Source organism: Triticum aestivum, chromosome 5A (assembly GCF_018294505.1).
Source record: "Triticum aestivum cultivar Chinese Spring chromosome 5A, IWGSC CS RefSeq v2.1, whole genome shotgun sequence".
Classification (NCBI taxonomy): domain Eukaryota; kingdom Viridiplantae; phylum Streptophyta; class Magnoliopsida; order Poales; family Poaceae; genus Triticum; species Triticum aestivum.
The window spans coordinates 644,393,556-644,404,085 of NC_057806.1; the positions used below are offsets into that span (position 1 = coordinate 644,393,556).

A 10,530-nucleotide genomic window follows, 5' to 3' on the forward strand; every position below is an offset into this window, starting at 1 on the left:
GCAATTTGGGTTGGAGAATAGGGGGAGGGATTGCAGAGTCAATTAACAAGTCAATCAATACAATCCTGTCTTTCTCTTGCAATATACTAACTATAAAAACATAAATTTGTTGGGAACGGTGGAAGTTTCTCTTGCAAGTCCAGGTTTTCAGACCCAAAAAAATCCTGCAGTTGTTTGGGTAATGTGTAATTTTTTTAGGAGATTTGTTATGTAGTTAAAATTACCAGAATTCATACAGCAAAGAGACAATAGATGCTTTGTTTAATGGTAGTTGCTCATCGAGCACATCGGTGCCTATTTTTGAGAACTTCTACATGTTGTCCATTGATTTCATGAAGGTAACATTCAAGTACTGCCTTATAGAGGTGACTGTAGCAGCATACGCTCTAGCTCAAACCAAATTGATGGGAGACTTTGAAAACCCTACAGCAATTTCTTCAAATAAATATAAAAATAATGTTACTTTGAAATTTTATGGTGCAATCTTCGAGCGTTCATTTAATTTTGAGCTAGTACAACTTACTTTTTATTCTTTTCTTAACAAAACTTCTTTGAGAAATACCCCCAAACCAAACTGGCCCTAAGCAGGTCTAGGCAGAATAATAACAAGATAGTTGCAATTTCTTTGTCTGCACAAGGTATTGTTATTTATTCTCTAACTATACAGTAAATCATAGTGTAACCGTGTGTTTTTCACGTGCCTGAATGTGGAACCTGGATTTCTGAATCGCATAAACTGAATTTGCTAGTTGGGAAATAAAGTTACATATGCAGCACATGTTGTAAAATATAATTTTGGCCCTGCTTCATAGCCTGGTATTCTCCATTTCGGAAGCAAATGTAAGTTAACCTTCCAAATGTGCATGCCCATGCTTTGAGTTCTTATATTCTTCTGCAAAAATCATCTACCATGTTAGCATCTGAGCAATATGCAGTTCTTTCTTTTTTTCACTATCCGGAATATGTATACCGTGTAAACATGCAGTTCATGTTTTCGCACAGTACACGGACTCAACTTCCCATGCGGTACGGGCTTATCCGGCGCTATGTGCATGGCCATCACACCAACCTTGCCTGTATTTTGCTTTTGCCACAAATTTGACTGCCCAATAACCAATTTGATCCCAAGGTAGATACATTTTCAGCGATCATGCAAAGATAACCTCCGCTGAACATGGAGCCATCCCTCTTTCTGTTGCCACTCTGTGCTCCTAATTACTTCTGAATTCCGTAGACAGCACCATTTTATTTCTGCATGACCGGCAGTTAACAGAGCTTCGCAACTCCTCATCCATGGCATCAACCATGCCGTTCTCCGCTGGCCTCGTTTCTCTTGGGTCTCCGCCGCCGCAGCGCCACAGCTGCAGGTTCCAGCGATATCATCGACCGGGCACTCTCATTTCATCAGGCAATTGATCAAATCATATCTGAGTGGTATACTCTGTATCGGTCTCCTTAATTAGGTGGTCTTTCTGACGGAAGGAATTGTCTTTCTGTAGCTATAAGGCATGGTCAGGTTAAAGCTATGGCTGGAGTGAGCATGGATGGCTTGGCACAGCCTCAAGCCCCAGTTGCAGTGGTTACCGGAGCATCGAGGGGGATTGGGCGAGCGATAGCTGTGGCTCTTGGCAAAGCAGGGTGCAAGGTAAATACTTATAAGTATGGGCAATCAAATGAAAAAAGAGAGTGAAGTACTATTCCTTCAAAGAAGCATGGAAATTGTATAATTGTAAGGCTAGTTGAGCTGTGGTTTCATTGGAACTGTACTGAACATCATCTTTTGTTTGTTTAAGGTAGTTGTGAACTATGCCAAGTCAGGCATGGAAGCTGAAGAAGTGTGCAGAGAGGTGAGTAAAATAGCTCCTTCTAGCCTTCTAGCCGACCCAATGTATGATACAGTTGCTCGCATACAAGTGCATTTTACCTCATCGAATACTTTTCATGCCATGCTTGTCTTCCTTCTGCCACACAAACACATATCATGATCCATTCAGATCATGGAGTCCGGTGGCACTGCCATCTCCTTTTCAGCCGATGTCTCCATTGAAGCCGAGGTTGAAACCATGATGAGAGCGGTGAGTTGACATCAGTTAATTACTCTAGGCAGAACAATAACAGACAATTCTCCGAGTGAGTGCGTACTTTATACATGATGTTGGATGTTGGCTCAGGTAATTGATACTTGGGGAACGCTGGACGTGATGGTGAACAATGCAGGTTCTCCTTTGTTTTCATCTCTCTGTCTGCCTTCCCCTGCACAACTGACTACGTAAGTTGGCATTTGTATCGCCTTGACAGTGGGTTTTGATGGCTTGGGGGCCATTCTTGGTGGGCAGGGATCACGCGAGATGCTCTGCTAATGCGGATGAAGAAGGCGCAGTGGCAGGAAGTAGTGGACGTAAACCTTACCGGTGTTTACCTCTGCGCCCAGGTGAGATGTGCTGTTCACTTGGCCTCCGTAATGGGCATCAAATATGCTTTAAAAATCTTGTTTCAGGCTGCGGCGGCAGTGATGATGAAGAGGAAGAAGGTACAGAGTATTAGTTGACTATGTGCCGTTTCTATTCTTAGAAGCGTCTTTGTTATATGATCAGAGACATAATTTGTTGGTACAGTTTTTTCACTGGTTAATTGCTCAGGGAAGAATCATCAACATCGCCTCAGTTGCCGGGATGATCGGCAACATTGGCCAGGCCAACTACTGCGCCGCCAAGGCCGGGGTGATTGGATTGACCAAGGCCATGGCCCGGGAATACGGTGGCAGAAACATAAATGCAAGTAGCAGCCAATGCAGCCTAGAATAAGCATATCTTGATTAAAGTGCTGCTCCTTATTTGAATATTAAGCTTGTCTGACATTTTGCCTGGTTGGTTTTGCAGGTGAATGCAGTTTCCCCGGGCTGGGTCGCGTCTGACATGACCGCAAAACTAGGCGACGACATCGAACGAAAGGCGCTCGAGACAATACCACTAGGTAAGTAGTAGTGGTAGTAATAATCTGCATTGGCTAAATTCCATATGAATCAGAACAGAAGATGGAATATAGAGTTTCCGGTTATAAGCATCCGCCCATAACTCTTGCAATGACACACCGCTTGGCATGAGCGGGTTCGCTATCTCCAAAAAAAAAATCTTGCAATGGCACCAAAGATGAAACAGCGTTTTCGTTTTGGTTTTACTGCCTTTTCTTGCTGATGGAAACTTCAGGACGATTCGGCAAGCCAGAGGAGATTGCTGGACTGGTGGAGTTCTTGGCTGTTCATCCGGCTGCAAGCTACATGACCGGGCAGGCAAGTAGAAATGGTTTTCAGATATGTCCTTCATATGGACCCGACGTATTAACATAGTTATGTGTTAGTGTACTTGAAGACTTGACTTGTTTAATTCTGCAAGTGCAGGTGCTCCCAGTTGATGGTGGCCTGTCCATTTGAGTGTTACTGAAACCGAACCTAAGCGAGATGTGGAAACGTAAATTTTCCAATGAGAAACAAGGTTGTGTCACACAAAATTAAGCACAAGAGGGCTCCATGCCTTTGCGTCAGGCTTGTGGCGTACGGAGTGCCTACTCATGTGTTCTTTACTGGGAGGTTGGAGAAAGTTATAGTCTGGATGGAAATTCAGTAGTATGTATTGCCCATAGCGTATACTCGATCATTTGGTTCAACCGAAAGTACCAGAAAAATAACCAAAGTTAACGAATGTATATCCAAGATGTATTGTACAAGTCCGCCAAATGTAATGTTTTGGCTGTCCTTCGTCTTCGACATTTTTATTTTGCATCAAAGAGTATTTGAATTAGCATGTTAGGCATTTTATACTGTCCGTAGAGCGCCTCTACTGAAGAAGTGAACTTGAGAATCGAGGCGTCAAAAGTATCCATTTCAGTGGCCTGATTATGGGAACAGATCATACGAGTGATTCAAAATTCAGAGCTGAAAACTGCCAACAGGCAATATCTATCTTTGAACATGACGCTGAAGGCACCTTATATAAAAGTCACAGCTAATAGGGATCAAACACCCCTTCGTGCTCCCCTCTTGCCGAACTCCCGGCCAGGTTTAGAACTCGAGAAGATTTTGCAAAATTTTGAGCACTCATTTGGCTTAACTGAAACTGAAGCAGTCAGACATATGAGGTAACACTACAGCGCCAGGAAACAAGAAAATATTACATACAGGTAGATATAAATAAACTTACTAGTGAATCAGCGTATTACTAGCCTGTAGGATTACTAGCACATGATATTATTTGCAACACCTCAGGTATTCTGCATAAAAATATAGCAGGGCTGCACTTTATGGATATCAGGTATTCAGGTGAAGTTATATTGTTGAGTTGTGTTGTAACGTGTTGGCTTGCATGCCCATGTATTTAGGATCACAGGCCTGCGTGCCTTATGACTCGGGCAGCGCCCGGTGTATATAAACCTCTGTTGTAACACTTGATCAATATACGAGAGTGATTTGATCCTCCAACTTGGTATCAGGTACCAGGCCCTCCTACTCTGTCGCCATGACTCCGCCCGGCTCCTCCTCCGCCGCCTCCGACGCCGCGACCTCGCCGGGCTCCCTCTCGTCCTCGGCGACTGCCCCGGCCACCTCCTTGGCGACCTCGCCGGGCACCACCCCGTTCATCTTCTCCGGCGCCTCTGGCAGCACCGGTCCCTCTCAGTTCGCCCCTCTCTTCACGTCCTCACCCTCTGCGCCACCCGCCCCGGCCCCGCGCAACCCCATCTTCTTCGACCATATCACCAATCATATCAAGTTTCTCCTCAATCCGGCGGACCACAACTATCACAAATGGAAATCTTTCTTCCTTCTCGTTCTCGTTCGCTATGGCGTTTCTTACCTCATCGAGCACCCCCCACCACCCAACGCCGACGCCCAGTACCTTGAGCTGGACGCCCATGTCGTGCTCTGGATCTACGCCACCCTCGCCGATCCCCTCATCGACCACGTCGTCGGCGCCACCACCACCTATGCCCTCTGGACCAAGATCCAGGACTTCTTCCTCGCCAATCGGGCTGCGCGGTTCATGCTCCTCAAACCGCCAGTACCGCAACTTGAAGCAGGGCGATCTCTCCGTCACCGAGTACGCCCGTCGCCTGAAGCTGCTCACTGACGGCCTCGCCGACATCGACCACGCCGTCAAAGAGGTGGATCTCACCACCCAATTTCTTCATGGCCTCGACAAGCGGCTCGACACCATCCGCGTCGTCCTCGGCGACCAGGCATCCACCATGCCCTTCGACACTGTTCTCTCCCGTGTCGTCCTAGCGGAGGAGTCCCAGGCCCAGCGCGCTGCTGACGAGAGCGCCTCGGCGTTCGCTCTCCCTGGCGTCCCTCCTTCCGGTGGCGACCCATCTGGCTCGGGCGCGCGCCCTCACGGCGATTGCGGTGACCGCTCGAGCGATCGCGGCTCCGATCGCTCCCAGGCTCCGGCTCCGCCCCCGCAGCAGACCCGCGGCCGTGGTGACCGCGGCGACGGCACCGACCGTGGCCGTGGGCGTGGACGTGGGCGCGGGCGTGGCCGCCACGACTCTGGAGGCCGCGGCCCCCCGTCGCAACCCGCTCCATTCATGGGCTACTTCACTCCATACGGGATGGCGCTCCCCCTGCCTCGACCTGGATGGGTGCCGCCCAACTCCGCCGGGGTTCTTGGCCCCCGGCCCAGCTCTCATGCCCACGCCTACCCGATGTATCAGATGTCGTGGTTCTAAGTCTGACAGTGAAGTAGGGGGGTAAGTATGGAGAGGCAAGATCTTAGCTATGGAGAAGTTGTAAGAACGCAAGGTTTACGAGTCCAGGACCTTCTTGGAGGAAGTAATAGCCCTACGTCTCGGAGCCCGGAGGCGGTCGACTGGATTATGAGAGTATCAATTACAGGCGTGCGAACCCTTGTCTCGGAGGAGGGGGGTGGCTTATATAGAGTGCGCCAGGACCCCGACCAGCCCACGTTACAAAGGGTTCAATGTATATTAAGGCAGGGTGTTACTGGTAACGCTAGTAATAAAGTGCTATGATGACCATAAAAGCTACTTAATGACCGACCGTTAGCGTGCGGAGTGACTTTAGGTCTCCTGGCCGTCGAGTGATTGGATCTTGGTCGAGTGATTGCTTCTTGGTCGAGTGTCTTCGAGTCTGTCGAGTGGAACACCTCCAAGTCGATTGAAAGGTTATTTCTTCTAGAGATGTCCTTGGGTAGGGCAGTTAGGACAGGTCCATGACCCTACCCTAGGTACATAGCTTCATCATTAGCCCCCGAATGGATAGAGGTTTGAGTGGGGAAGGAGTTGAGACCTTGTCCGACTCGTTTTTCATGCCGTGAGCATATCTTGTTTCGGATCAACGGACCTGAGTGATGACAGCAACTTCCTTTTCAGTCGCCTTGATCCATTCTCAATTCTTCGTCGAGTGAGTTTCTTTACTTGTAAGGCTCCGAGTGACGGTGCGGAGGAGATCTTTGGTCTGACAAGTTGTTTGCTGCCCACAGATTTCATGGGATCCGAATTTTGGGAAGCGCGCGGGACGGGGGAGGCCGCAGTAATCGGATGGGATAGAGCAGAGCCGCCTTGATCCCCGCGCCACCTTTTTCGCCATGTATCGCGCGCGCAATCGTTACGGGATTTGACAGAGCCACCTGGGCCTACCCGTCAGCCACTCGGAGGCGGCCTCATATAAGGCGTTGGACCGGAGTCTCCCGAACAGTGCGTTCCCATTTCCTCTTCTCCTCTTCACGCCCCTCCGCTGCGCTTGTTCTCGCCCCAGCATCACCGCTCCGTACGCGTCTCGCCGGCGACAATGGGGAAGGAGAAGACGGCGGCTCTGGAGCGGGCAAAGAAGGCGACGGCGAGGTCGAAGGGGAAGGCGACCAGCCGGGGCGGATCTTCCTCGCGGACCGGCCTGCCGAAGGGCTGGATCCAGGGCGACTGGATCCACTCGAGGATCACCCAAGAAGACCTCGACGACCTGGCCGAAGGGGGGCTGATCCCCTATGACTCGGCGCGGCTTCCGGGGAAGGAATCTGAGCCGCAACCTTGGGAGGGTGAGTGTGTTCTTCTTGCCACCCATGTCGACCGTGGATTTTCCTTGCCTCCTCACCCTTTCTTTCGAGGGTTTCTGGACTTCTTTGGGGCACAACTCCACCATTTTACCCCCAACTCAATCATTTATCTCGCCGCTTTCATTTCTTTGTGTGAGAATTTCCTGGGTTGCCGGCCTCACTGGGGTCTTTTCAAGCATATTTTCACTTGTCGCTCCCAGACAGTGAAAAAGGCTAATCCGAGTGACGAGAGGACCCAAGTGATCCAGATGTGTGGGGGTCTTGGCATCCAGACGAGAGGGAAAAGCTCCTTTCCGGCCATGATTCTTCCTGACTCAGTTCGCGGATGGCAGTTGACCTGGTTTTAATGTAAAGACCAGTCAACGCCAGGGCAATCGACTGGACTCCCTCCCTTTACCATGGACCGAGTGGAGAAACCCTCCCCTTTGAAGGTACTCCCGGAGGAGAAGGTGCACGTGAAGGTGTTGGTCGATCGAGTGGTCCAGCTTATTCGTGACGGGGTCACTGGTATGGATCTCTTGGAGGTCTTCCTTCAGCGGCGCATCCAACCTCTTCAAGCTCGAGACCATCCGATGTGGATGTATTCGGGTCTTGAAGACTCCACTCGGATCCATCCGGAGGAGGTCGACGATGACACACTGGAGAAGTGGCTGTCGGGCATTACCGGGAACAAGGACAATCCTAGGGGAGCCAGGAGAGTTCCCCCATTCGACCAGTCTCATGCACCAGAGCAGGTCTGATTCTGAGTTTTTGCTTGTAATCTGAATTCACCCGCGCAGCTGCCTATATGGCATCGACTGACTTTGTTCTCCCTGTTTTCTTTCAGGCCATTATTGAAATGTATTCAATGCCCAACGGGGAGCAAGAGCAAGCTCTGGAAGGCGAGGCGAGTGGTGGCGACAGTGGCGAGTGGACTTCCGATGGTGAAGGGGATGGAGGAAGCGACGACTCAAGTGATGGAGAAGAAGTCGAGTCGCCCCCTCCCAGGGAGAGGTGTAGGATCGAAAGTATGTCTAGAGGGGGGTGATTAGACTACTTGACCAAATAAAAACTTAACCTTTTCCCAATTTTAGTTCTTGGCAGATTTGAGCTATTGTAGGACAAGTCAAGCAATCATCACACAATTCAAGCAAGCATGCAAAGAGTATATTGGCAGCGGAAAGTAAAGCATGCAACTTGCAAGAATGTAAAGGGAAGGGTTTGGAGAATTCAAACGCAATTGGAGACACGAATGTTTTTCCCGTGGTTTGGATAGGTGGTGCTATCCTACATCCATGTTGATGGAGACTTCAACCCACGAAGGGTAACGGTTGCGCGAGTCCACGGAGGGCTCCACCCACGAAGGGTAATGGTTGCGCGAGTCCACGGAGGGCTCCACCCACGAAGGGTCCATGAAGAAGCAACCACCCACGAAGGGTCCACGAAAAAGCAACCTTGTCTATCCCACCATGGCCATCACCCACGAAGGACTTGCCTCACTAGCGGTAGATCTTCATGAAGTAGGCGATCTCCTTGCCCTTACAAACTCCTTGGTTCAACTCCACAATCTTGTCGGAGGCTCCCAAGTAACACCTAGCCAATCTAGGAGACACCACTCTCCAAGAAGTAACAAATGGTGTGTAGGTAATGAACTCCTTGCTCTTGTGCTTCAAATGATAGTCTCCCCAACACTCAACTCTCTCTCATAGGATTTGGATTTTGTGGAAAGAAGATTTGAGTGGAAAGCAACTTGGGGAAGGCTAGAGATCAAGATTCATATGGTAGGAATGGAATATCTTGGTCTCAACACATGAGTAGGTGGTTCTCTCTCAGAACATATGAGTTGGAATTGTGTATGTGTTCTGATGGCTCTCTCCACGAATGAAGAGGAGGTGGAGGGGTATATATAGCCTCCACACAAAATCCAACCGTTACACACAGTTTTCCAATCTCGGTGGGACCGAATCAACAAACTCGGTCGAACCGAAAAGGTAAACCTAGTGACCGTTAGAGATTTTCGGTGGGACTGACATGCAACTCGGTAGGACCGATATGGTTAGGGTTTGGGCGTAACGTAATCTCGGTGAGACCGATTACACAAACTCGGTGAGACCGAGTTTGGTAATAAGCTAACCAGAGAGTTGGTCAGGTAAACTCAGTGGGACCGATTTGCTCTTTCGGTGAGACCGAAAAGTTACAAAAGGGAAACAAAGAGTTTACATTGCAATCTCGGTGGGACCGATTCGCTCTTTCGGTGAGACCGGAGAGTTACGAAAGGGAAACAGAGAGTTTGCAATCCCATCTCGGTGAGACCGAGATCCCTATCGGTAGAACCGAATTGCTAGGGTTTGGCAGTGGCTTATGACAAGTGAAACTCGGTGGCGCCGGATAGAAAGAATCGGTAGGACCGAGTTTGGCTTAGGGTTTAGGTCATATGTGGATATGGGAAAGTAGTTAAGGGTTTTGGAGCATGTCACTAACCACATGAAGCAAGAGGCTCATTAAGCAACACCTCATCCCTCCTTGATAGTATTGGCTTTTCCTAAAGACTCAATGTGATCTTGGATCACTAAAATATAAAATGAAGAGTCTTGAGCTTTTGAGCTTGAGCCAATCCTTTGTCCTTAGCATTTTGAGGGTTCCACTTTCACGTTCATGCCATGCCAATCGTTGAGCTTTCCTGAAATAGTCATCTTGGAATAGCATTAGCTCAATGAGCTATATGTTGTTCTGAATTACCAAAACCACCTAGGGATAGTTGCACTTTCAATCTCCCCCTTTTTGGTAATTGATGACAACATATAGACCAAAGCTTTGACAAATGATAATAAGCATGAAATATATCGTCGCTTTGAGAAGTATGTGACAAGTAAGAGCTCCCCCTAAATTTGTGCATATTTAAAATTTGCTTTGGACTGCAAATGCACAAAGAGTTAGAGTCATGGGTTACTCTTCCATGTCACATACATCTTGGTGGAGCGCTTAAAATGATAAGAATGAAATACATGCACTCATCACCAAGAATAGTGAATGATCACATAAGATAGATAAGATGATAATATTAAGCAAACATTAAGTGTAGCTTATGATCAAACACATGATCATCAATGTCTCACGAGCAATGACATAGTATCTCACACAAAAGCAAACAAAGTTCGAAAAACCACCAAATAAAACAAGAGAGAATAAAAGCAACACTAAAAGCAACACTCTCTCTCGAAGCCTATGATCTATACATTTTCTCCCCCTTTGGCAACAAGTTACCAAAAAGTTCCTAGAAAATGCATAGTGCTAAGTCGACACTCAGGCTTGATCTTCAGGTGGTGGTGGAGTCCGGAGCACTCCAAGGATGAAGCCTTCTGTAGACGTGGTCGGAGTCGAGGCTGAAGTGGAGGCTGGAGCTGGTGGAACTGAGGCTGTAGCTGGTGCAGACGTGGTGGCTCTGGGGTCAGCAACTGGCACTGCAGACGACCTCAGACCTCGTGGCACT

At 48.6% G+C, this 10,530-nt stretch overlaps 1 protein-coding gene across 6 annotated transcripts; it reads left to right on the plus strand.

Annotated features, from left to right (window-relative positions):
• Positions 1 to 1,156: 1,156 nt before the first annotated feature.
• Positions 1,157 to 3,765, plus strand: LOC123105569 (3-oxoacyl-[acyl-carrier-protein] reductase 4). 6 transcript variants are annotated; one of them, XM_044527657.1, is made up of 11 exons: positions 1,157 to 1,408; positions 1,500 to 1,645; positions 1,794 to 1,847; positions 1,995 to 2,075; positions 2,172 to 2,217; positions 2,337 to 2,431; positions 2,498 to 2,530; positions 2,616 to 2,774; positions 2,880 to 2,973; positions 3,207 to 3,289; positions 3,398 to 3,765. In XM_044527657.1, the coding sequence occupies exons 1-11, from the start codon at positions 1,294 to 1,296 to the stop codon at positions 3,428 to 3,430; spliced, it is 939 nt and encodes a 312-aa protein (XP_044383592.1). In that variant the 5' UTR covers positions 1,157 to 1,293; the 3' UTR covers positions 3,431 to 3,765. The 6 variants fall into 6 exon arrangements, with proteins under 6 accessions (XP_044383592.1, XP_044383594.1, XP_044383595.1 ...); XM_044527659.1 differs by having other exon boundaries at positions 3,225 to 3,289; XM_044527660.1 differs by having other exon boundaries at positions 2,640 to 2,774.
• Positions 3,766 to 10,530: the final 6,765 nt, after the last annotated feature.

What these genes read in the sequence shown, in the direction of transcription:
- LOC123105569 (XM_044527654.1), top strand. Translation starts at nt 1,294, where the DNA reads ATGGCATCAACCATGCCGTTCTCCGCTGGCCTCGTTTCTCTTGGGTCT. An exon ending in TTGAAACCATGATGAGAGCG is followed by an intron (nt 2,076 to 2,171) that starts GTGAGTTGACAT and finishes ATGTTGGCTCAG; the next exon opens with GTAATTGATACTTGGGGAAC. An exon ending in TGATGATGAAGAGGAAGAAG is followed by an intron (nt 2,531 to 2,639) that starts GTACAGAGTATT and finishes TTAATTGCTCAG; the next exon opens with GGAAGAATCATCAACATCGC.